Source organism: Passer montanus, unplaced genomic scaffold, assembly GCF_014805655.1.
Source record: "Passer montanus isolate IOZ18808 unplaced genomic scaffold, ASM1480565v1 scaffold22, whole genome shotgun sequence".
NCBI lineage: Eukaryota > Metazoa > Chordata > Aves > Passeriformes > Passeridae > Passer > Passer montanus.
The window spans coordinates 7,564,994-7,591,357 of NW_024366815.1; the positions used below are offsets into that span (position 1 = coordinate 7,564,994).

The 26,364-nt window shown below is 38.1% G+C and overlaps 1 protein-coding gene across 2 annotated transcripts in view; it reads right to left on the reverse strand.

The window, feature by feature from the left end:
• PLPP1 (phospholipid phosphatase 1) overlaps positions 1 to 26,364 on the reverse strand; it is a 65,531-nt gene that overhangs the window by 6,700 nt on the left and 32,467 nt on the right. For both annotated transcript variants that reach the window (XM_039709632.1, XM_039709631.1), the window contains exons 3-4: positions 25,914 to 26,194; positions 7,867 to 7,924 (exon numbers count right to left, since the gene is read on the reverse strand). In XM_039709632.1, coding sequence (XP_039565566.1) covers positions 7,867 to 7,924; positions 25,914 to 26,194 — 339 coding nt within the window. The remainder of the gene's footprint in view (positions 1 to 7,866; positions 7,925 to 25,913; positions 26,195 to 26,364) is intronic.

Consider the following 26,364-nt stretch of genomic DNA (forward strand, 5'->3'; position numbering starts at 1 on the left):
ACACTTATTTTCACTCTTATTTCTCTCTCTCCAACCCTAACGGAATCACAGCATCATTAACTTAAGAGAAGAACAGTAAGAAAACATTTTCCAAGAGAGAAAATTCCCCCGTGACATAGAGAAATGACAACACTTCTCAGTCTGTCCAAGTGCAAGTAGTAATAGTTTGAAGACAAAACAAAGGTGCAGAAAGTCAGTTCTTGTGAAAAATATCCCTACTTTGAGAGATGTTAGTAGTTGATACAAGTTTTAGAAGTGAGCAAGTAAATGGCATTTACTTTACTTAGCTTGGCATTTACTATTAGTCATGTGTGTCTTTGGTTTATGGCATCTGCCTGAGCAGTATGGAAGAGCCCTATGGCATTACAGTTCTAGGAGGCACAAAACACTGCTGTGGTTACAGTTAGTATTTGGATCCATTTCTGGCTGCCACTGGGAAAGCTCATACTTCAAAGCAAGTCTGCTGACCCAAAAGTCCCAAGAACCACAAACCACAGGGATTCTTCCCAAACCAAGAAGCTCTGATTTAGGAATGCTTAAGCACACTCAAGTCCATGTACACAAGTATGTGGTTTGCTTTGGGATTTCAGAGGTGGAGGGAGTAGATATGGAGCTACTGTGTATAGGTGGTTTTGTTAATGAGGCAGGGGTGGAAGAATATGAAAGCACAGGAGGCACCAGTGTTTTGAAGTCTTCACAAAAACAGCCTTTGCATAACTTAATATGAAAAGATGGAGCAGAATTTTTCAGGAGCCTGGGATTAGGCATTAACAGCTAAGAATCCAAGCACATTTGTAAATAGGAAAATTTCATTTTTACATATATCCGGCCTGGGATTAGGCATTAACAGCTAAGAATCCAAGCACATTTGTAAATAGGAAAATTTCATTTTTACATATATCCCAAGGACATCCTTATAGGAGACAATACCCCCTCACCCAAGACTATGAAATCTTCCATTAGGAAGCTGGGAAGATGCATAGAGTGCCAAAGTAACTGTTACCCTCCAACTCCATCGGTAACTACACACTGGGCTTTCCTTGATGAGAGGGCAGTGCAGTAGTCACAGTACAACACACCTGCACCAGACAGAGTTTGCATCTGAGCATCTTTGATAAATGCCCATATTAAAATAGGATCCTCCAAGAGAATGGATAAGCTGAGACATTCAGGCGAGATTCTTGCATAATGTTATAAAACAACTGAAACCAAATATTTAGACAGATACACAGTGATAAGTGATACAGATCTGTATCAGTGATACAGGGATCTGCCATCCCTGTTCTAGTGTTGTTCAGCAATCCAGACTCCTCTTCCCTGCTCAGACAAGGCAACAGCAGAGAGAAAGGCTCCCTTCAAAGATTTTCAAAGCTTTCTCCTACATCTATACATGTTTGCAGAATAGCTCTTCCCTTTCTGCTTGTTATAGGAAACTTGAGAGATGCCATCATATAAAAGCTAGTTTGTATAAATGCTGTTATTCAAATAGCTTTGTATAAGAGTTATTCATCATATTTCAGCTAGTAAAAACTCTGGAATTCAAGGAAATATAAAAAATCCAGTAAGCAGTTTAAAAATTGCAGTTCTGAGTACAAAAGAGCCACAACATGTGCATCATATACAACCTTGCACTTATGCAAATATTACATGGAAGTGCAACAGCTTATTTTGTACCTGGAAGCACTGCATCTATGAATAAACACAGAGCTATAGGCATCAGCCAACAAGACACTGCCTGCGAACCAGAAACAGATAATGTCTCTCCCATGTACTTTTAAACACAGCAGGCTGACATCCAAACAGGAAACTGTATTTATAAAAGGAATACAGAGCTGTAGAAGAATTCATGAGTCACTCATGAGCTGGGCTTCTCAAAAAAAAAAAATTAAAGGAATTTAAAAAAGCAACTTCAGACTTTGATGCCTGTCAATACATTTTGCCTTTATAATGAGAGCACCTCCTTTTCAAAAATACATATTTCTGACCCCTGGTAAATATGCATTATTATATGTCCTTTTGTTTTATTTTGATTAGGCAGAAAATAAAAAAGAAAGAAGCAACAGTCCAGAATTAGTTCTTCCCCTTCCAGTGAGCGAAAAAGGTACAGGTCTGCAGTGCCTTCAGTGTGAGGGTATGCCTGAGCTGCTCTTCAAGGGGATGGTGTATCCCTGTTACTCTGACCACATCAGTCTTCCCTGTGTCAGCTCTGATGTTTGAACTGCCCACAGGAACTGATCTATGAGAGCTGAACTGGGGGGGAAATGGCTGAACTAGCATGAAAAGGCAGAGTATGTACCAGTCTGGGCTCTTTAAGATAGCTGCATCCTGTTGTCAAAGGCAACTGATGTGCAAAAGCTGCCTCCTAAGCAATGGGCATAAATTCCTGTTACTAGTAACAACTCAGCTTTCAATTCAATATAACCCTACAATCAATCTGTTCTAAACAAATACTACTTGTCCAGTGGGCAATGGGTTTTTTTGGGTTTTAATCCTCCAGCTTCAATTTGGCTGTGCATTGCCAAAATAATTTCACATTGACATAATTTTTACCACAGAGCAGGATAAACAGTAACATTATTTATTTTATTTATTCTGTTGCAAATTGGAATACAACACTTACCTCTTTTCTGATAGACAAAAACTCCTTGAAGTTAGTATTTTTAACATTTACTACAAGAACTAAAGCACTTCAATGTATTGCTTTCAGCTCAGTCCTAGAGGAGCCAGTTTACAATACTGGCATTATTACTAGTGGCCCTAACTTCCAAGCAAACCATGGAGAAGTCAGGTTCTTTTGTTTGCTTACAATAAAAAGTCTAAATGACAATATTAAAAGAATACCAGGAGTACATACAGGTAGAAGCACAAGTGCTCCCATACTTGAGTCTTGCAGTATGACCAGTTACCCTTTATTTTTTCATCTGCTGACAGTAAGGCACTTGATACTACACACAGCTACAGCCAAACAAAGCATTTTCAGTAACATATGTCCATTCATTTTAGAAGACTAGTCCTCAACTCTTCTGTGGGCACGAACACAATAAAGACAGTTCTGTAGCTCTAGTCAACAGCATTTGCAAAAGTGAAGAAAGATGTGCTGTGCGAACAGACATACCTAAAATATGCTAAAGACTCTTGTTGAGTACTGTTTCACTCAACCTCCCATCCCAAAAAACAATTAAAATCAGAGTTTGAGAGCAGAGGTTGACTGGCACATTTGGGAGCACTGAGTACCAAAAGCAGCCTAAAGCCTGTTTTCACTTGGGCTTATCCTATGATCTCTGCAAAAGAAGGCTGTCAGTCCCAGCCACTGAAAACACCAGTTACCCCCCTGTTCTCATCTGTGATTCCATGTGACCTTGGCATACAATGTTCCCAATGACTTGCAGGAGAGCCACTCAAGTTACATCGTGCAAGATTCATCATCCCTTCAAACACCAGTTACCCTCCTGTTCTCATCTGTAATTCCATGTGACCTTGGATACATAAAATGTTCCCAATGACTTGCAGGAGAGCCACTCAAGTTACATCGTGCAAGATTCATCATCCCTTTTTATCCCAAGTCTAAGCAGCACAAACACGTTGCCATCCCCAGAATAGCAGTGTCTCTTGGCTGGGTTTGTGCAGCCCTATTCTTCATCCTGGCATAGGTGCCGGCAGGGCTGCAGCCAAAACTGCTTCTGTTACAGAAACATAATGCTCAGGGCCACACCCATTTCTGCCAACAGTTCTCACTAGTGATGGCAGCATGCATTTAGCATTTTAACTTTAAAAACTTTTTAAACATACTTGACTTGAAAAGTCAAAGCAAAAAATGCCTGCAGCATCTCCCCATCTAGGGCCAAGTTTGGTCACATGGACACTGGTGAAGAGGTGTTCCACTACACTTGCTCTCCCATTTCCAAACCAGGATTAAATAGTTTTGATACAGGAGAGGCCATGCCAGCTGTTTAATTATAAAAGCAGCATGGGGAGAGGACAACACGGATAATTTGGGATCCATCATCTGTTATCAGGTCACTGGATTCCCACATACTGTTGCGGTCAAACTCCCTCTAGCTGCACACAAAGCTGCTGTTGGCAGAAGCTCTTATCACAGAGATAACAGCTCTGCTTGGACCCAAACTATCCCATCCAGCTCTGCCAAGTAAGTCTCAAAATACATTCTCCACCATAGTTTCCTAGACTGACAAGACTGCAAGCAGGTTTTTGGCTGGGGTTTCGCTAATTCTATGTTAGGAAATACAAGAAACTGCAACTTTAACCTGTAAATTGACTGAAAACCCAAGTTTTAAATTTGTCTAGCTAGACACAACAGCTTTTTTACAGGTGCAATGTGAGAACAACAAGTGATGTATACTGCTGCTTATTTAAACAGATGGATAATATAAACTAACAAAGAGTTAAAAGTAGAGAATTTGATGACTAATACAGTGAGTGGTGTTTCCATGTGTGGCCTCTGCTATGAGATGGGACATGCAGCATAGGATTATGTTCAAAACTGCAGTTTTTTTCTCCTGATACCAGCAAAGCTATGCAGTCAGGACTCAGATAATTTTGGCAATCTCCTGTAAGCAGAAGAAAGAAATACTCCTCAGCAGAATTCAGACTCTTTAAGAAATCCAAATGGTTGCCAAGATAAAAATGTCATAGAATCACAGAATTGTTTAGGTTGGAAAAGAGCCTTGAGATCATTTGAGTTCAACTGTTAACTCACCACTGCCAAGTCCATCATTCATTTATGTCCCCAGGTGTCACCTCCACATATCTTTTAACTACTTTCAGGGATGGCAATTCCACCACTTCCCAGGGGTAGCCTGGTCCAATACTTGACAATCCTTTCCAGGTATTCTCATCCTGTTGCTGGCTGCCTAGGACCCCCACCTGGCTACAACCTCCTTTGAGGCAACTGTAGAGAGTCGTAAGGTCACCTCTAAGCCCCCTTTTCTCCAGGCTGAAACCCCAACTCCCTCAGCTGCTCCTCCAAGGACTGGTTCTCTACGGAGTCATGGATTCACCTGACACAGCACACGCATTCAGCAGCTAACTTTTAAGAGCACACTTTCCCCAGTACACACACACACACCAGACTCCTCCAGCCACTCCAGAAAGCAGCATGCTACTGTCTGGTTATGATTAGCACAGCCTCTGAGTAATGCCACATGCTAACAGCCTGTCCTGCTGGTGACTCAGCCCGTGGCTGCAGAACGTGTGCAGGGCACAGATGAAGCCAGAATCAGAGTCCAGAAAATGAACAAGCCATCAAGTGCTGCAGGTTTGGCTTGTAGCCAGCAGCAGCACTCTGCCTTGCCACAAGGGCAGGTATGTGTGTGTTCTCCTCGCCTTCCTGCACTAGCTGTCCTTTTGAAGATATCTGAACTGTATTTGGTTTCTTGGTATGCACTAAGGCTATGTTAATCAGCAAGACAAAAACATACTGCACAGGAGCCATTAACCTTCTTCAGATGTCCCTATAATGGCCTCATAGCAGTTTCTAGATGAATAATCTTATTGTTGGACAGAAGGAAATAGAAGTCTAATCTCCACAAAGCCTCTTATCTTTACTGGGCAATATATCTCAGCCAAAGACAAAAACCAGGTGCACAAACAGACAGGGCCCTGGAAACTCATTGACTAATTAATGAAAAACAAACTGATCTCCAATGAAACATTTCCTGTTCAAATGTCTTCTTAGAAGAGTTAAAGGCATTTGTACCCCTCTGGTTTAAGGATGCTACTAAACAAAGCCATGTTTTGCAGTTACTACAGAACTGAGTGAATACAAGGACAAATCTGAGCACAGCAAGTGTCTGAACCAGGACAGACACAAGGACAAGGACACAAGGACAATGATATTTTTAAAGTAGCTTGCATAGGAAGGGATTGATTTGCATTGACTTGCCACCTGCCCATGCAGAAGGTTGCCGAGACTCAAACTCATACACACAAAGCCCCAAGACAGCTAAGGTTCGTGATTTCCTCTTCAAGAGTTTTCCAGACAAGCTCTTTTGCATGGATTCAAAAGAATATGCCACAGGCACTCCATAAAGCATTATTCAAGCCACAGGAAGTTAGTAACTTCAAAACAAAGAACTCTTTACTTTCTTGCCAAAGGCTGAATTTTTTCCAAGCCTAGTAGGTTAACTAAACAAGGTCTCAAGTCCAGGCTGTTCAAGACATCTTCTACTGTCTTGTATGCATCTAGAGAGTTGTATTATCTAATGTGACCATTACCTTCAGTTAATTAATTGAGAATTCCTCCTGATCACCACTTTTTACCCAGGCTGCAGCACAACATGCCTTACACACATGGGACAGTGGTAAAAGCTCAGACAGCTTCAGATCCTTGACAGACAACTGTAATCCAGTCAGTATGAATTTTAAACAATACATATTGCTACACACCTACCAAGGTTTTTTCTTATCTCAGGGTTTGTCCTTCTGTGAGATTTAAGTATCACATTATCATGTTGTTTAACAAAACCATGTGAGAAGATGTTGGATGAGAAGGGTCTGACTGAGCCCAGAGGGGCAAGTCAGTATTAGGGTGCTCTCTGTATAGCAGTAATTGCTTCTCTGCACTCTGGAAAGAGTGGGTTTGAAATGCTATTACGAGTGGACACATAAAATTTTGGAGACTGCCAGTCATAATGAGCAAAAACACTTTAACAGCCGAGAAGAAGTCATACCACCATATTCAAGTCCAACCCAGGATATAATACTTTTGTGAACTCTTTGTATTTACATTAGGTAAGACTAGTAAGCAGGGGAGACAATTCAAACCAGTTTAGCCATAAAAAAACCTTCATGACAGACCAAAACTGAACATAAATCTTCTGAGATAGCTTTATTTGAAACCAAAGCTTAAAAACTACCTACACCATACTGAAGAGCTACCCCTTCTATGTGTAGTTGTAGGGGTTTTTGTTTAGTTTGAACAATTGGTTCACTCCCAGTGGATGTTATACTAATGCCATGAGAGACTGAAAAAATTAAAATGCGACAAAGAGAAAAAAAAACCAAATTGAATCCGAGGTCTGTAAAAATTGTGGAATGTACATTTTTTGTTAGCAACTTATGTCCAGAACTAGAGCTTAATTTTACAACTACATTATCAACAAAACTCCATAAAGCTGTTAATGCATTCTGTGTTACCACTTAGGAGGGGGAGAACAACAAAATCAGACTTTCAGTTACAAACCTTACCCTAAGAGTGAAGACAATTTGTTGTAGTTGACTGGAACAATTTCAACTAAAATATAGTAATCCCCAAATGAAGCATTTCTGATTTGATCTTATCACTAATATTTACTGTCCCCTTGCTTTCCTCACTCTTCCCTCTCTGTCCCTAAAAAATACAGAAAAATAAAAAGGGATTTGAAAATTCAATTTGAACTGCTGTTTTGTGTTTATGGGCCAGGCCACGCTTGATCAGTGTTTAAGAATCTTCTTTGCCTTATTTTATAATAGGCTTTGCACATCTCATTAAATCAGACATGTTTTATTATAGATTTTATAAGGCTTATAAATTGAATTTATATATTTTTATATAAAATTTTACAAGGTTTATAATACTTTAAATGTAACTAAATTTAAGTAGCATCTTCTTTTCAAAACACACTTGTCACTGGGCTCATTTTCGACATGACACGCGAGCAAAGTACCATATTAAGTATTCTTAGGCATAATGAACATCATTCTACTTCTTGTCCCAGTATCACCACTCTTACCTCTCCTACTGAGAAGTTTTGCAGGCAAGCATCCTGCAAAAGCCATGTCCCTTGTGCAAAGCAGCCAAAGTAAATATTCAATACTGGGTAGCCAACAGATCTTTTGTTATCACTTAGGTAGAAAGAGCATACTTACTGCTACGAAGAGCATGCAGTACATGGAGAATGAAGAATGGCCAGAATAAAATGATAGTCTGGAAAAGAAAAGATCAGACATCAGTTTTCTTTTACAACATTTAGTCTGCAGTGATATTAATCTATAGTATGTAAGTGAACTGGTAAAATGCAAACATGTCCATACTGCTCTTCAAGGAGGCTCCCTAGGCACTTCACACAGATTTTGACCAAGAGTACAGACTTCATTACTCAGCAGTTATCCTTTTCCAGAGTTAAGCTGATGTCTTCATCAGGCAGTAAGTACTAGACTTTTGACTGAAGTTTGAACAGCAAGGGAACACATCTTCAAAGACAATAATCAGGTGTCCTTTAACAGTTCATCTTGACACATGCCAAAATACTTTAAATATAATTACTTCTTAAAAGAAAAGTCCTTAAGAGGCACAGTGTATGAATGAATGCAGATGACATTAATCACGCCAAAACAATTACTTACATTTAGTCACCATCAAGAGGCAGTAGTTAACAACTCATATCTACAAGTTTATATTACATTCGTACACCTTTGTGAAATGTATAATTGACACAGACCCTGATCATTTATTATTAAAAGGTAGGGGGAAATGCAGGAGTGCAGTTTATTAATCAGTCAACTGAAAAATATGACACTTCATGTAATATTTCTAGAAGTGATTTGTACTTGGTGATCTCAATGAGAGTGTCAACACCGCCTTCAGCTCCCAAAGGCTTGAGAGCTGACACTGACAGTCCAGGACTCCTTTGGCCAGGTTCTCCCCTGCACAGCTGGTTTTGTGTGGAGACACAGATGTAAAATAAACGTCACCCACCTCTTCAAGAAAAGAAGGCAAAATCTAAAGACAATTTAGTCTTAATCAGGGAGATGAAAGAACTGTACTTGGCACTACTTTTTTCAATTTCATGCACAGAGCCTTGTAACAGTGCTGCTCCACAGGCCACCAGCCAGGTTTCAGCCAGCCTTCCGTGCAATTTAATGACTCAACCAGAGCACTCCCTCCTCAGCAGTCTGGCATACAAAAACATGCCCAGCATAATAAAGTTTCACAGCTCTGCAGTCTGACCTCTACCATATCCACCAGATCTCTTGTTTTGGTGCCTCTGCCAGGCAGAGACCCCGAGGCCAGGGAAATTCCTAGTCAAAAGAAACATTTCCACTCTTTGGACTAGGAATAACAAAGGCACCTCTGACATGCCGCAAGATAATGAGACTAAAGATGCCCTGCTCAAATACCACAAAGAAGGCAATGAAACTGTCTTGTGCACAAGTGAAACTGCAAAACTTCCTGAATTAGTTGGCACGGATAACATTTAGAAACTGCATCAGAAAAAGTCTACCTAGGTTTATTCCAGAGGTTTTAGAGCTTTTGTGTATGGCTGGTTTAAAACACTGGCAACAGCTTTTGGTTTCAGAGGTACTAAATAAGCAGTCTGGAGTAAGATGACTTTTGTTTCACCAACTCATATTTTCCAATTAGCTTCTTAAAAAGAAAATCTTTGACAATGTACTAGCTTCAGATGTTTAAAGTTCAAAACCATTAAGATTACACTGTAGCTAGACGTTCCTTTTCCACTCTTGTTCTCAAACACTTAATATTTCTGGGCAAGAGTCCACTATGAAAACCAACAGAACAAGCATTGTGAAGAGCCCTGTCCTTCAAACATGTCATCTAAGAATGCAAAACATGCTGTTCTACAGAAGATACACAATAAGGAGTTCTTGGCTCCTGTGACAGTACTTTATCCAACAGGTCTGGGGATATTCCTTTTGGCCATATGATATTTCCTACAATTATTGAAAGCAACCTGTTGCCAGCTGAAGGAATGTAGAAAACTAGTAAATGATAAAAGGAAAAAAAAAATCTTTAAGTTAATTTTGGAATTCCTATACCCTTTCAAATGTGTGCTTGACTACTGGTCTTTTTTGTTTCAGGAATCTATTGGCCTAAGGTACATTAAGAATGTCTTGTCCCAGGTTGAAGATTACAAACTTTGAATGCATTCTTATCAGGTATAGATAAGTATTCTGCACATGACTGAAAATATTGTGCTTAGCACATGAAGTATTGCCAGAAATACAAATGGGACAAAGTACTGATCCAACTTGCACATTGTGCAATCCCAGTGAAATTTCTTTGGCAATACTGCTGTCTCTAGACTTCTTTAAGAAAAAGACATTTTTTAAAAATGTTAAAATCCTTTCAAAGCACTAAGATTGACAATGAAAAATTTCCCAACAATTCATCAGCACATAAATAATGTCCTCCCAAAGCCTGGAGAATGTCATGTCTATCAGACCAGACAAGCACTTGGCTTCTTTGTGATCCTACTTCAAGTGCTGGTGTGCCATGAGCCAGCAGTAAAACCGTACAGACAACTCTACAAATCCCTACCTTTCACAGCAAAAGAAAGGCTAACTTATCCCAACAGAATTCACACATCAGATTCCAAAATATCCTCTACAAAACAGTCTTAGAACAATATCCAGTGAAACTGAAATATCATGAAATAGAGCTGGCTAGTGCAGTGTTGATCTGACTGTTTCCAAAACAGCCAATTCTGACATCAAAAAACCAGTTTTTCACTCCATCAATACCTACCTCACAGATCTCTTCCTATGTCAGAAATAGGACTTCATTTTTACAGGGAAAAAGCACAAGCTTTAATTACTTCCACTTGGACAATATATTATTCCCAAGTTAGAAGAATGCCTTAAGTAGTAACATAAAACCAGTTTCAGGTCTCAGTTGAGGTTGAAACTAGTATACTCCTAGTTTCCAAAGTACACAGTAGAGATGGACATCATAAAAAAGGTCTTAAAACAAGGTAATTTAAGGGCTGTTTTGCTTTCTTGAAACTTAGCGTTGTCATGAATTTCACATGGTTTCCAATAAAGACAAAAACAGTAAAAAGTAAAGACACAAGTAAAGACACAGTAGTTTTTAAAAAGGTTCTTAAAAAGTTCTTAAAAACCCTAAGACTGACTACAGTTTATTACTATGGTTCATTACTGAATGTCTGCATTTTTAAAGAACACCTGGAAAAATAATCAAAGTACAAAATTTCTACAAGAAGCATATCAGCTGAATGACTTTATTATTTTAGCCAGGATTTCTAAGCCCAGATAAGCAAGACTAAGAGAGATTGGTCTTGAGGACTTGACACTGACAACCTTCTATTACTTTCCATGCACAGGCCAGCTTAGCCCAGGGAGAAGAGCCAGGCTGACAGGTTAGGTTTCTTCAATTAGTAGGAAAATTGAACATAGTACACAGCACATAAAAGGATTATTTTTCTTGGACTTTGACATGCACAAGAAAGTGCATGTTTTAAGTAGTAAGTTCTGCGTGGCATTATTTTGTAAAGTACATGACTTCTTAAGTGAATTACTGCACACTGGAACTCAGTAAACAAGCTTGATGCCTTCATTTAATACCTTCACATGAACACGTGAATGTGCAGAAACTTTAAGACAAATGTAGGAATCCTACAGGGGAATCAACAGCCTTGGGAAAGACAAGGCTAAAGAACAGCTAAACACAGATGGTACAGTGGAGCATTAAATGGTGAGAAATTAAAGTAAATGACACTAGAAAGAGATATTTCACAAGAAAGAGCATCCTGTGGTGCTTCAATAGCCTGGCCGAATGATAAGGAAATCTTCCCAACATAACTACAGAATTATGAAATGATCCCTTGGACAAAAACAGAAGGCTCAGCAAAACATTATGCCCACTGCCATGTCAAAGGAAATAAATACACCCAGCTGGATTAGCCAGCATGTCCTTTCCATCTTCAAGTTCCCTGGATTCTCCCAGTCTGACTCAAAGCTTCCACTGAGATTTGTGTTACCCATTCCATGATCTGGAGGGGAATAAATGCCAGAATGCTGAAGCTCAGCATGCCTTTGTTGAGTAAGCCAATGCTTGTGACAAGCAAGCCACATGCTTGTCGCTGAAATATTCCCAGTATTTCAGTGTCATGCTTTTAAGTCCTAGTTCTACACTTCAACACCACTTTCTTTAAAGTCAGTTTTCTCTGCATTCAACAATCAAGGTGTTCTCCCAAGATTCACTTTTTCCTCATGTGCTGGACTTGCACCACTACAGCTTACAACATCAGTGTGGGGTGCGAGTTTTGAGGACTCTGAAATTGAGCCCTTTTGTCATTACCGGAAAGTTGAAACAAATACAAAAGCAGTTCACCTACTGAACAATATCAGGAACTACTCAGAACCTAATGGTCCCAATTTCTGCACTTTTTTCCTTGTCTGACAGTAATTATACCCACACTTCAGTACAAACCCACACACTTACACATAGGAAAACGTTGCCAGAGTCTTTCCAATTCATTAATCCTTCTCTGGAAATTTTATTGACAATTTTTTCAACAGGAGACCTAACATTTAATAATAAGTATCTTGCACAATTCCATTATCAAATCTCAGGTGAAGGGTGGATCCACTCAGCTCTGCTTTATGTAGTGGCAGATAGTGAGGAAACTGCCAATGTAATGTAATGACACATAATACACAATTTGATACTGTGACCATGTTTTTGCAGACTTTCCACCTTTTTCCTTTTGCAGTCCATCACACACAATTAAATTTCCCTGCTTATCCTACTGACATAAACCCAACCTAACAGGATCTAAGAAGAGCACTTTCCACCTTTTTCCTTTTGCAGTCTATCACACACAATTAATTAATTTCCCTGCTTATCCTACTGACATAAACCCAACCTAACAGGATCTAAGAAGAGACAGCTATTTACCTATTTCTAATCACCTTCCTAACCACCAGCCTTTGAAACAAACACTGCTGATTGTGCAAGAAACAGGGCAAGAAAGCTCAGCATCAACATGAAGTAGTTTTAATCAGCAGTAGCGTACTGCAAGGGTTGTCTTAAATGCTAGATTGACCAGATTCTAAAGCTGGTTAAAAGCTTCTGCTGGCATGATCTGATGGTGTTTGTTTCTTTACTCTCTGGGAATTGAAGAAATTAGCTGATGATACATTCAGGTGTGCAGATATTCTGTAAATTTTATTTGAACAAAAGTATTACACACTGATGGGACAACCTAACAGAGCAATGACTACCTAAACTAGCTATTTTGCATCTGACAGCAGAAATTTATATCAGCAGCTACCAGGGGAATAAACTTGATTGTAAAATAACCAGTATTTAAAAAATTTCATCCTGTTACTGTTTTTTTCTTTCCTTTTAAAATAAGCAGCGGTCAATCTGCACATGAACTTCCAAATTTTTTTTTTAAGCAAAGGAGCAAGAAGTTACCAAATCCTGTAATCTGCACATGAACTTCCAATTTTTTTTTTAAGCAAAGGAGCAAGAAGTTACCAAATCCTGTCATTTATGCCATACAAAAACACATACATTTTGAGCTTTCACTATTCCAAAGTCCAACATAAATTCCAGGCTGCGATTTCCTCATGCACATTGCAATTCCATTACAAAATGAGTTATCTTTCAACAGTTCTGATTTTATCACTTTATTTAACTCAATGCACAAAAGGAAAGGTGAGGTTTCCACTACATTTCCAGGTAGCCTCCTCCAATAGGGAAGAAAATAAAAATTAGGACTTGGATTTCATAGTAATTCCATCTCAGGAAATACTAAAAGTGAAAATGGCAGCAAGGGGTACTCAAACCAACATTTCCAAAGACTAGCAGTTTGCTCTCACATACGCTAGATCACTCCTGTTCCATTTATTGTGTCTGCATAACTTACCCACAATACGTTTTTGATTGGCAGTAGTGTTATTTTTCACAAAGGGAACGAATACAGAAAATTATAATCTCTAAATCAGGGATTTATATGCTATTCCTTCTTTAAGGAACTGCTTTGGGCAAGAAGTGCTTGACAAGTATGCAGAACACATCCTTCAGCAGATTCTTATAATCTTATAAACTGTTCCTGCAGTACTATGTGGTTGATACAGTTACACACACCCCAGGTTTTACCATCCGAGATGTTTTCCTCCTGTTACCTCAGATGTAAGTTTTGCAAACCAGTGAAATTCTGTGAATGAGAAGATGCATCTACCTGCTTGGCTGGCCACACCAACTGGCTGGCCACAGCTAGCTTCCAAATAATTTTCAGGCTTCACTGAACACAGGTACATATTTTGATTTCAAATGACCTTAAGGATGGTAAGCTACTGAAACAGATTTCAAGCCCGGCTTTGTCTGAAAACCATTAAAGGGGGAAAGGTTCTAGTTTCAGTCACGAAAATGAACGTTACCTATCACTACTCAAAAGGTCCAATTCACACTACGGCAAAGGAGATGTAAGCTCAGAAACAAGATCCAGATTGCAGAACTGCATCTCATTTGATTAGAGCATGTTCACTTTTCAGATTCAATTCTTCCTACCACCAGCAAGTTTCATTTGCAAAGGCAGCTCCTTTTGCTCCCAGATCAAGTACAGCCCCACTTCAACATGCACTGCCAGCCTAGAAGCTTCTGAGGCTTAAATACTTAAAGGATTTATTCATTACCATGGCTCATTTTTCCTTCCAATTTGAAATTATGTATAGTTGCCCTGACTAAGCTCCTTCTCAAACTTCTCAAATGTGATGAATAATTTCAGTAGGTCTGTAAGTGTTCCCAAACCAGCCATGTTATATCTTGAATAGTAATGGCATAAGGATGAAAGCAGTGCAGAAGGAAAAGGCTGCACTATCTGAACAGTACTACATAGTGTGGACCTCTATTCCTTTCAAATGCCTTGGTAGCCAAGCTACTTCAGTTCTTTTTTGAGGGGTCTTTTTGCATGTACAGTTTCAGAAGTGAAAACTAGTAAATCAGCCACTAATAAAAACTCCTATACATAGAAATTTCAGTAGTGTAGAGCACTTCACAGGTTGAAAGCTCCTTAAAAGAAATAATCAGTGCTATATACAAAATACCAGTATGCCCCTAGTAAATACATAAAAAGTCTCTGGCACGTCAAATTTCTGATTCATGATGCTGATGGAAACTGCCAGATGAGAAGTAATCCATTTAGTTATGCTTGAATCATTAAGTGTGGTTTGGTTTTACAACAAAGCTTTAAGAAGTTTCAAAACAGAATATTGGTACATTTTATAAAAGCCAAGTAATTTTAATGCAAATAATACCTCATTATAGAAATACTCCCAGTACTGACACGCAGGGAGACAGATAAGGAGAGGGACAGACAGGTCATCTAATAGAGATGGGTTGAGTTAAAGTGAATGTTCAGACTCTTAAGTGTAAAAATTCCAGAGCAAACCAGTTGCTATCTAATGAAACAAGGGAAAACAAAAGCATTCATTTAAATAGAAGTAAATAATGCATAAGCCTTGGAAGTTTTGCAAAGGTTTTTTTGGCTTGTTGTTGTTTTTTGTTTTAACACAGTTACAGCTTTGAATGGCTAACATAGAACAGACAACATGAGAGTCTCCCAAGTTGGTTGAACTTCAAACAAAGTTATATGGGTTAGTCCCATACCAGCTGTCTGGCAGGGGAGCCCTGCTTCTGGGAACTGGCTCAGGGATTTAACTCACAGCTCATGCAGGGCTACAGCCAGAGAAGGAGATATGAACAATGCTGACAACTTCCTGGCAAATGATTGGTAAAGGGCACCACCTTGGCAATTGTGTTGAAATAAATTATCAATGTCAAAACAGTCAGCTCTGATTTCCTAAAAACTTCCTTTGAAGACTACATTTTGAACTTGCAAGAGCAGACTACACACAGCTTGTTTTGAGCGCAGTCAGCACAGGAGCAATACATCAACTGAAGAAGGGAACTATTTTTTCCTTTAGACAACAGAGTTGTAATATGAATCTGTACATTAGTAATACAATTATAATTATGAACCTTGACAGCTGCATTATCCATTACCACAAACAGAAAACTGACAGACTGAAATTAGAGAGCTACAAATACCCAAAGTTAAGTTTAACTTAAAAGGGAGTGTTGCACACACATACACATCCTTGCTAGCTGTGCAAATGTGCTTTCGGGGGCCAACAAAGCTCAGACTGCACAGTGTCTCTGAAGTAGCAGCCTTGTATAATATGGTGTAATATTTACCACTTCAGGTTCAAAGGTTTAATTTCTATGCATGTGCTTAGTGAGGTGACAAATAATCTAGGAATCCTGAACAGATTCCTGGATCTGCTTTTTCACGAGGTTTTCAGTGTTGCTCCCAACCCAGAACTCAGAACTTTTAGGTCCCATTGCAACATCCATACTCAGCAAAAGGAGCTAAAAAAAGTAATATCTAACAAAAATGTCTAGAAGTTAGTTCTTGCATTTATGTGACAAAGCTGCACTGCTCCGCTAAAATGTAGTATGTAATGCTTGCAAGAAAAAATTGTAGTAAATTCAGAAAGCCTAAGCAGGTAGATAAAGGAGAACAATTATATACAGGGAAAAAATATTACACTGTACAAGAATCTGTACTAAGGAGAATTAGTTTGACCAGTGTTAAAGCGACAAGATACAACAAACTGTACTGCAAACTGCAACCAAATTTAGCATCATTAGAAGAGAAGGCCACTATCAACCTGTATGAACATGCCAGTATTCAGTTCATTTTCTGAATATTCATACCATGCTCTGTTCCTCCTTCATATTCACCCCTCTCATTAAAGGAAAACATGGATTTTTAAGAACTGTAAATAATGATTTTGTTCTAACTTCATTCTAAAGCTCTGAACTATTAAAGCATGTTCTCCAAATTTGAGTCATGTTAACAACATTACCCAAACTTCAGCTACAAAAGGCCTCAACAATAAATTCCTTATAACATATACCAGAGAAGATAATTACAGCAACCACTTTAAGTACATCCACTGTCAGTACTCATTTGCAGATCACCCACACTACTGCTATGTGTCCAGAAAGAGAGGTAAACAAAACAGGGTATGTATGCACAGAAGCACCACATGTGCACTCTCTTAACTGCTCAGTTACAAACTTGCCATCATACGTACAACTGTTTGCTTGAAGGGGTAGTCTTTCAAAGGACTGTTCAGAAATATTTTCACATCCTTCACTAGAAAAGATCTTTACTTCCCACTCCCAGCTTTGCAGTGTGTTGACTAAGGAAGAACGTGTAATGCTTACGGCCCCCCATCTGCTACTGTTCCATGTCTAAGAGCAGGATACTTAAGCACTTTACACTCCTGGAATAAAAAGGCTGCTTGATTTATGTGATAAGCATAGATCCCTGCTAAGTGTGTATAATTGCCTGACTTTCTCCATTTTAAAGGGCATCGAATAACGGGGGGATGAGATGTTTGCTACATGCATCTTCTTGCCCTAATGAATACAGCCCCCTCCACTTTCAGAAACAGGAACCTGAACTGTCTCCTTCTACACTCAAACTGCATTATGGAAATAATATCAATATATCAGTTCCAAAATGTGAATAAGGTTCGGAATTGCATTCCTGAAGACTAAGTTTTATTATATAAAACCCCCAAAACTGGGCCCAGCAATTACCCAGGTTTGAAATTCAATCCAGATTTTTCAGTTCCAGTCCAAAAGGACAATAAAATCCCATCACAAGGGGACATCTGACATTTATAAGATCCAGGTTTTATATACAAATGTAACAGAAAACCCTCTTATCTGCATCTCAAAAGAAGAACCAAAACAAGCCACCAATACCTCAACAGTACATGTTTTAAGAGACAGGAAGGCCTCCAAATCTACACCTTAAATGACAGCTCAATAAACAAACTTCAGAGTAAAAGTTAGTGAATTGAAGGTTTCAAGAAATTAAACCATATGTTGACCCTTCTCCTTTTAACTCACAATAAGGTACAGCTGGAGAGGCATAAAAACAAAATGCAAAATGCATTACAGAAGGTCAGCAATTAGAAAGATCTTTTCCAGCCTCCCAGGTCCTCATGCTCAGTAGCAAAGCTCAGCATGGAGAGGTAGTATCCAGCCACAGAGGATCTTACCAGGATTAGTAAGAAGCAAGACAAGCCCATGAGTCCATGAGACACACATCCAGTGGTGCTGAGGAAGGCAGATGACAGATGATGCCATGATGAGGCTGTCCAGATACCTCCAAAAAGCCACACAAAGGAGCCAGTGTGTCCTCCAATGGTTGAAAACTGGATGAGTATTCCCCAGGGCTTTGTCAAAACTCCACAGCTACCCCCACATTAATGAAATATTTAACCCATTCTTGCCAATTACTGTAACATCTCCACAGTCTTCAAGATGATGTGGACATTATAATAAAGGGGGAAGGTAACTCAAAAGATATGACAAGAGAAGCCAGCATATTTATTTCCTGGAATAAGTTAATCCTTTTATGGTGACATTTTATAAAGATTTTTTTTTAAATAGCTCTCACCATCATTGGTATAAAAATACTTATCTCACATTAATCCAAAACTATGAAGAGTAACTTTATAACCCAATAACCAGGTATCTGAATTGATTCCTAAACTTGTATCCACTAAGTGGATTTGTCCCAGTTAGTCTGTTTCAGAGATTTACATATTCACTATGGCACAATAGAAAACAAGGAAGAGGAGGAAGAAGAGGAACATGTAAAATAAAAGCATTTTGCTTTTAAGGGTTGTCAATTCAACACAGCATTAGCAAATTTGTGTTTCGTTACTGAATACAGATATTGTAAATTTACTTATTTTTTCTACACGATTACTGCAGGAAATTATTTTAAAACAAGAAAATTAAAAGAAGTACACTCTAGAGCTTTTAAGTTCTAGGGAGGCATCATTTGCATGTGCACTAACTAGTACATTATTACACCCTAGTATATTATCATCCCTGTGAAATTATTCAGCAGACACTGAGTAAGAGTACAGCATACTTCATGCCACAATACTTATTTTTAACATTTTGTGGATAAAATGTATGTTTAAATAGTATCAGATTCAATACACCTGACCTTTACACAAGGCTTTAAAATGCAGTTTGTACTGCCAAGTTTATAAAATTATATATACTTATACACACTCACCAAAGTGACAGCACAATCCTAAATTAAGTTCTAAAAATACTGTAAGCTCTATATAGCACCTGCTACATTGTTTGAAAACTAAATAAGACTAACTCAAATATTCTTTAAAACACACATAACTTGTCAATATCAGAAGTTTGGTTTGGGGGTTCTTCATAGATTTTGTAGTGTTTTTGCTCAGTTTTGACTCTTTGCTGGGAAGGCTTAGGAAGCTTTGTTTGATTTTGTTTTCATTTTTATTTCAGATTTTGTAGCATTTTTGTTCAGTTTTGACTCTTTTTTTGCTGGGAAGGCTTAGGAAGCTTTGTTTGATTTTGTTTTCATTTTTATTTCTTGCAGAAAGAACTTAATAAAACTGGAAACACCTATTACCATTTCTCAGTTCTCAATCACCTCAAAAATATCAACAGAACCTTTATTTAAATATGTAAATTTAATCTTTTTGAGATTAAATTTTACAACCAAGAGGAAATGCTCATTCTTTGCTTAAGATGATAACTAACACTGACCTATACGAGGTTCAGGTCCATCTAGTCAAGTGTGTTCCCTGGATTCCAGATCCCGCTTCCTGGAGATTACAAATGCTGTTCTGAACAAAGCCAACCAATGTTGAATTAGCAATTCCTGATTGCCAAAATGAGTTGGGAGCCACCAGATAATACTGCCACATGGTTCAGTACATCCCAATGACAGAGTCAGAAGGCACACTGTCACTGTCTTGAAATCAAATAACTGAACAAATACCATATAAAGTTGTCTTTTTATCTCTCTGCCAGATGCTAAAAAATAAGTCTATTCCAGAGCAATCAAGTGTCTGCATACTAGAGGAAAAGAGCAGCTTTTGATGCTCTCCTTTGTTACTCTACTAAACTCTCAAGCCTCACTGCTCACCCACCCATTTCAGACAACCAGCAACTACAGCAAAGTATACTCACCAGAGAAATAGTGAAGCACTAATTCAGAGCTGCTGTGGAACAGCTGTGGTTTCTCTTCAGTCTTTTGGATGCAGAAAAGCTAACAAACAGGACATATGCCAATCTGCCATGGACTGGTTAGAGCAGACAGGTTTGGAAATATGCCTTAGTTAACAAAAACCAAGGGAGAAGCTATTGTGTGTCCTATCTACCTACTTCTCCTTGAGAAATGTGGGTATTTTGCCAATCCCGTCAAGGCCAGGCAAAGGTATACAGTGGAAATCCAGAAAAGGAAGAAGAGCAAAAATGAAAGCTGCAAAAGTCAAAGAGACTAGTAAACACTGCTTACTCACACCACCACTTCATCAGGGTTATAGCCTGGCACACCTACCTATTTTACTGAGCCTTGCTTTGCCTATTTGAAAGGGGAAACAGCCAACTGACTAGTTATTATGTTTATAGGTGCTAAGGAAAGTACCCTAAAGGCAATTCAGCAGCATTAAAGTATATACCAGTACACTAAAAGTGGCATGCTAATTTCAAGCACTGGTGACAAGAGAACACCATGACTTTGATCTTCCTTCATTTGTAGACACTAAAACTTGTGCTTCTATATCAAATTTAATTTTCTGTAACTAAAACAAGCCAGGTCAGGCATCTTTACTGAGTTACTGCTCTTAATATTTATTTAGAAGAAATACTACACAGCTCTACACAAAATCAGCTAACAGCAAACCTAGCAAGATCTCCTTAAAAGCTTGAGATGGCATTTCAGTACAAGCCATTCACCTCAGGAAAGTGCCATTCAGTAGCACATTGCAAGCTCCTGTGTCTAGCTTAAATTAAATGACAAACACTGCCTGAGGAATGGATTGCCTTACAAAGAGGCACAGAAAAAAGTCCATGTTAATATTTAACTAGAATTTTTTTTTATAACCAGTGACTGTTATGCATATTTTAGAGATCTGTAAGTGCTACAAACTTGGATGTGTATGTGCCCACTCTTACATGCATCTTTCAACAAACATTAATCAGTTTTTCTAAGCACACTACTGTGTTTGTGATCCTCTGATTACTGCTGCTGGCTCAGCAAAGCAAAGTACTTACATACTATAAAACTTGTCAAGGAGAGCCTAAGGTATTTAAACCCAAAAAGGACTGCCTTCAACATGATGTACAGCAAACAAGATGCTTCAGTCCGCAAAAATTGTTTTATTATCCTCAGGTTAGAAAAGTGAAACTGTTACAGATAACTAAGTTGTTCTTGGCTTTCACAAATTATTATTAAGGATTTTGATATAGTACAGTTTATACTCACATTTAAGTGCTTTTAACATAGTACAATTTGTCTTTTTGTGGCCAATACTGTGGCCCCATGTAGCTTGTATTCTCAGAACATCCTTGTTCTTGGCTTTCACAAATTATTAAGGATTTTGATATAGTACAGTTTATAATCACATTTAAGTGCTTTTGATATAGTATAATTTGTATTTTTGTGGCCAATACTGTGGCCCCATGTAGCTTGTATTCTCAGAACATCATTTATAGATGATATTTTAGTTTGTGAACAGTGTGATAAACATATATTATAGTTTTAGTTTTCACAAAATGTTAACTTTTACAGATGCAGCTGCAGCTGTGAAATAATAACTAAGGCTTCTATTTTTTAACTAAGTGACAATAACGAGAATAATTCAGATATATTTGTAAAGCAGCTAATGATAAACATATAGTTTTAGTTTTCACAAAATGTTAACTTTTACAGATGCAGCTGCAGCTGTGAAATAATAACTAAGGCTTCTATTTTTTAACTAAGTGACAATAACGAGAATAATTCAGATATATTTGTAAAGCAGCTAATGTTGATTGAAAGTACTTGTGGAAATAACTAAAACAGCATAGTCAGGTAATATTCAAGGAATGGATGTGATAAGGACTCCTGCCACTGACCCTTCGACTGTCAATAACTGTCATCTGCTGAAAACACAAAACGGGGGCCATGGTGAGGAAGTGACAGATGACTCTCAAAAACACAATACACATTACTGCATGTACTCTAAAAAGCAAGTCAAGGGTTGAACCAAGCTAAAGAATTCCCAGAACACGTGAGTTCAAATAAATGTTTGCATATGTATAATTTTTATGAATATGTATCTGACTAATACAATGGGAAAGGTATATAGCAAGAGTTGTTACAATTAACTGCTGTGCCTCTAGCTACAGCTATGCACCCAGCACTATTTACTGTCCCTTTTATCCCTTATTAAACCTTTTAAAAAGTTTTAAAGACTGACGTTCGTTTCTCACAGAAACCTTTCCAAAACTAACTGTAATTCATGGGTACTTTACTCTTAGACAATCAATCCTAAATCCATCAATTTATATTCCCGGTAAGGCAAGCATGTATTGTAATGCTGTTGTTGCCACTGAACAAAAACTAAATACTGTTTTTCTCTCATGCCCCCATGTTACCACACAGTAAACATAAGCAAAGAGTTGGAAACATCAGATTTACATGAAACAGTACCGGAATATAAGATGCAATATGTTTGCCTAAAACATTCTCAGCTTCCAACCATAAAATTTATGGGCTTCCAGAAACACAGGCTGTTTTCTTGAGGTTAGTCTTCCAGAAGTTCCTGCAAGTGGTGTTTTCAACCCATGCTGAACCAAACATACACATCGCAGTACTACAAAGAACTTATACAACTTATTCCTTAATCTTTTGTATTCTCAGAACATCATTTATAGATGATATTTTAGTTTGTGAACAGTGTGATAAACATATATTATAGTTTTAGTTTTCACAAAATGTTAACTTTTACAGATGCAGCTGCAGCTGTGAAATAATAACTAAGGCTTCTATTTTTTAACTAAGTGACAATAACGAGAATAATTCAGATATATTTGTAAAGCAGCTAATGTTGATTGAAAGTACTTGTGGAAATAACTAAAATAGCATAGTCAGGTAATATTCAAGGAATGGATGTGATAAGGACTCCTGCCACTGACCCTTCGACTGTCAATAACTGTCACCTGCTGAAAACACGAAACAGGGGGGCCATGGTGAGGAAGTGACACATGACTCTCAAAAACACAATACACATTACTGCATGTACTCTAAAAAGCAAGTCAAGGGTTGAACCAAGCTAAAGAATTCCCAGAACACGTGAGTTCAAATAAATGTTTGCATATGTATAATTTTTATGAATATGTATCTGACTAATACAATGGGAAAGGTATATAGCAAGAGTTGTTACAATTAACTGCTGTGCCTCTAGCTACAGCTATGCACCCAGCACTATTTACTGTCCCTTTTATCCCTTATTAAACCTTTTAAAAAGTTTTAAAGACTGACGTTCGTTTCTCACAGAAACCTTTCCAAAACTAACTGTAATTCATGGGTACTTTACTCTTAGACAATCAATCCTAAATCCATCAATTTATATTCCCGGTAAGGCAAGCATGTATTGTAATGCTGTTGTTGCCACTGAACAAAAACTAAATACTGTTTTTCTCTCATGCCCCCATGTTACCACACAGTAAACATAAGCAAAGAGTTGGAAACATCAGATTTACATGAAACAGTACCGGAATATAAGATGCAATATGTTTGCCTAAAACATTCTCAGCTTCCAACCATAAAACTTATGGGCTTCCAGAAACACAGGCTGTTTTCTTGAGGATAGTCTTCCAGAAGTTCCTGCAAGTGGTGTTTTCAACTCATGCTGAACCAAACATACACATCGCAGTACTACAAAGAACTTATACAACTTATTCCTTAATCTTCATGTGGGAAAAAATAAACTACTTCAAATATTTCTTCTTTCAGTTTTACTGTTACGGAGGAAGCACCAATTGATTACCTCAGTTCTGTACGATTTGCAAAGTATACTTTAGAAGCTTCCATCTTACGCCCATGTCTTCAACACACAGTTATTCTATTTCAGAACAAGAAGTCTCATCTACCCAGGGATGCTCCATACTGAAGCATTTTTTACACTTTTGATTAGTAAAAAATCATAAGAAAAAATGAGAAGGGAAGAGGAAACTAATCACAAAATACAATATGAATAATGGAAGCACACAAGGAATTTTTACACTGTTCTCATTGTTTTCAATGAAACAATAAAATATTAGATTTGTCTTTTTGACTGTACAATCAAGCATGAATCTTTAAAAACGTTCAAATGCAACCTCAAGTTTTAGTACCATAGAGGAATAACAGGTTCAATTTAGAACGTATAATTTTATATGCAACACTATGACTGTCCTGTTTTCATTCTTCCTTTACATTTCTACCTGCCTATTTAATCTATGCAAACAACAGTAGATGGTACTAGGTGTGCCACTAAAAATTTTGTCAACTGATGTAGAAATTAATCTCTGGGTTACAGCTTGAGAGACTATTGACCTCTTCCAGCTTCCGGTAAAAAGCTCCCTGCAATCCACCTCTCTCCTCTTAGTGGGCTATTAACTGAAAGGTTAATGCCCTTGGGCACTTGGCCTCTGTGTGGGCACAGGGCCCAAGACCATCAGAAACGCCAGAAGATTTACTGGATCATTGCATCCAGGTCATACACGTCTACAGGACAATATCCAACTTTAAGGTATGCTATGCTTCCTTGATCCCTTGCTAACTTATTTAGAGTTTCCTGTGCATGGAAAAGCCTCATCTGATAGCAGAAGCCCCACAACCAAGTACACGCTCAAGTGAGAACTTCAAGGCAAGCTCTGACCAAACAGGAGAGCCCTCTCACATCATTCTACAGGGGAAACAGCAGCAACAAAAAAGGGAAACATGACAGCAGCAGGAAATACAAACCTAACAGCTGATCAGTTAAGAGATGACAAAAAAATCTTGCTTCCAATATAGAAGTCTGAGACAGGGAAGAATGCAAGGTACACATCACGATGCCATTGTTCCCCCATTCTATTCTCATACACAAAAGATCTATTTTTCTTTTGTTTAATCATAAGCTAACTCTTGTTTTTCCAGCATCCCCAAAACCCAGAAAGAATATTTCAGGACCATTTCAGTCATCACAAGCAATTCAGATTTTCTCCATTCAAATTTGGAGAAAATCTGAATTGCTTGTGTAAAAGTGTAAAAGTGCTTCTTTACACTTAAGAAGCTCTTTTAGACTCCTGAAGAAGTTAATACTTAGAGTTGGCTGGCACTGGCCCTGTGGGACATAGCAGCATCTCTAAGAAGCCACCCCTGTATCCCCTGCCACACTGTGCTGTTCTACTGCCTATCCATGCACTTGCTCCTCTACCACCAACAGCCATTCACATTTCATCAACATTTTCCTATGGCTACTGGAAAATACCATGCTACTGGAAAATTATAGGGAACACATGCCGGAAGAGCAAAGAAGCACACAGGACAGTGAGCACAACTACACACATCTACTTGAAAACTACACAAAGAGAGATGTTCTAACTAAGATGGTATACAGAACTTCTGGAAAAAGTAGGCTCTGTAAATGCAAGGTCACTCAAACCATTCAATTTATTCTGAACATTCTTCTAGCATTTCCAGCAGCACTCAAACACTGAGTTTATAGCACAACAACTAAAGTTTGAAGCATCAGAGGCTTTACTCTTGTTTTCACAGTATCTTGCTGCAATTAAACTGGCAGTTCTAAGTATTTAAGATTTTAAAATTCTTAATAATGAGAAAAATTGATTGAGTGATTTTAATAGACCTCCAAATATTTAAATGGATGCAGTTTTTATTTGCTTCCATGCCACAACTAAAACATTTCATTTGCTATTCTACATCCAATTTCTAAGGCAGATTTCAAATTCTTCTCTTTGTTGGGATGCAAACATTTTAGAAAAAAATAAGAGCAAACTGGCACAGAAAAAAAAGACAATCTCCCATAAGCAGAAATAAACACACAATTACGCATTTATCTGTATATTAATATAACAAGCTTTCACAAATTGAAAAAAAAAAAAAAAAACAGGGTCTAGACACGGTTTAATTTTTAAAATTCATTACAATAAATTTATTCTAGGAGAAGCACAAAAACTGCAGCAGCATTACCAAACTCATTGCCCCAGGTTAACAAATACGTTATACAACCAAGTAAACAAGGTTAGTCAGACTCACCTTCCCTCATTGATTTTTGCTTTATCCCCATGGCAAGTGAAGTTCTCAATGTAGCCCAGGCTGCAGTTTATCCGCGTCCAGTCGGGCTGGCACACAGCAATGAAGTGAGGGCGCAGTCTACCTATGGAGTACTTGGCAATGTCCGTCAACGACTGGCTAGCAGCTGCCCCAAAAATGAACGTCCCAATGCCTTTGTAAATAGTGGCTATGTAGTTATTTCTGACAAACGAATTTGAGTGCAAATTATTATAAAAGACCGAGAGAGTCTCTCCTACGATTATCTGAAAAAGAAATAAGGAGAACAAGTTAAAGATAATAATATTAAAAGAAAAGTATTGTGCTATTTTTGTTAATATTCAGTTTCAGAAACTATTTTTTTATAAACATTAAGCTGCAAATTTAAGTTTTCCAAGAGTCAGCAGTAACCATGTCCAAACATTATAAACACTTC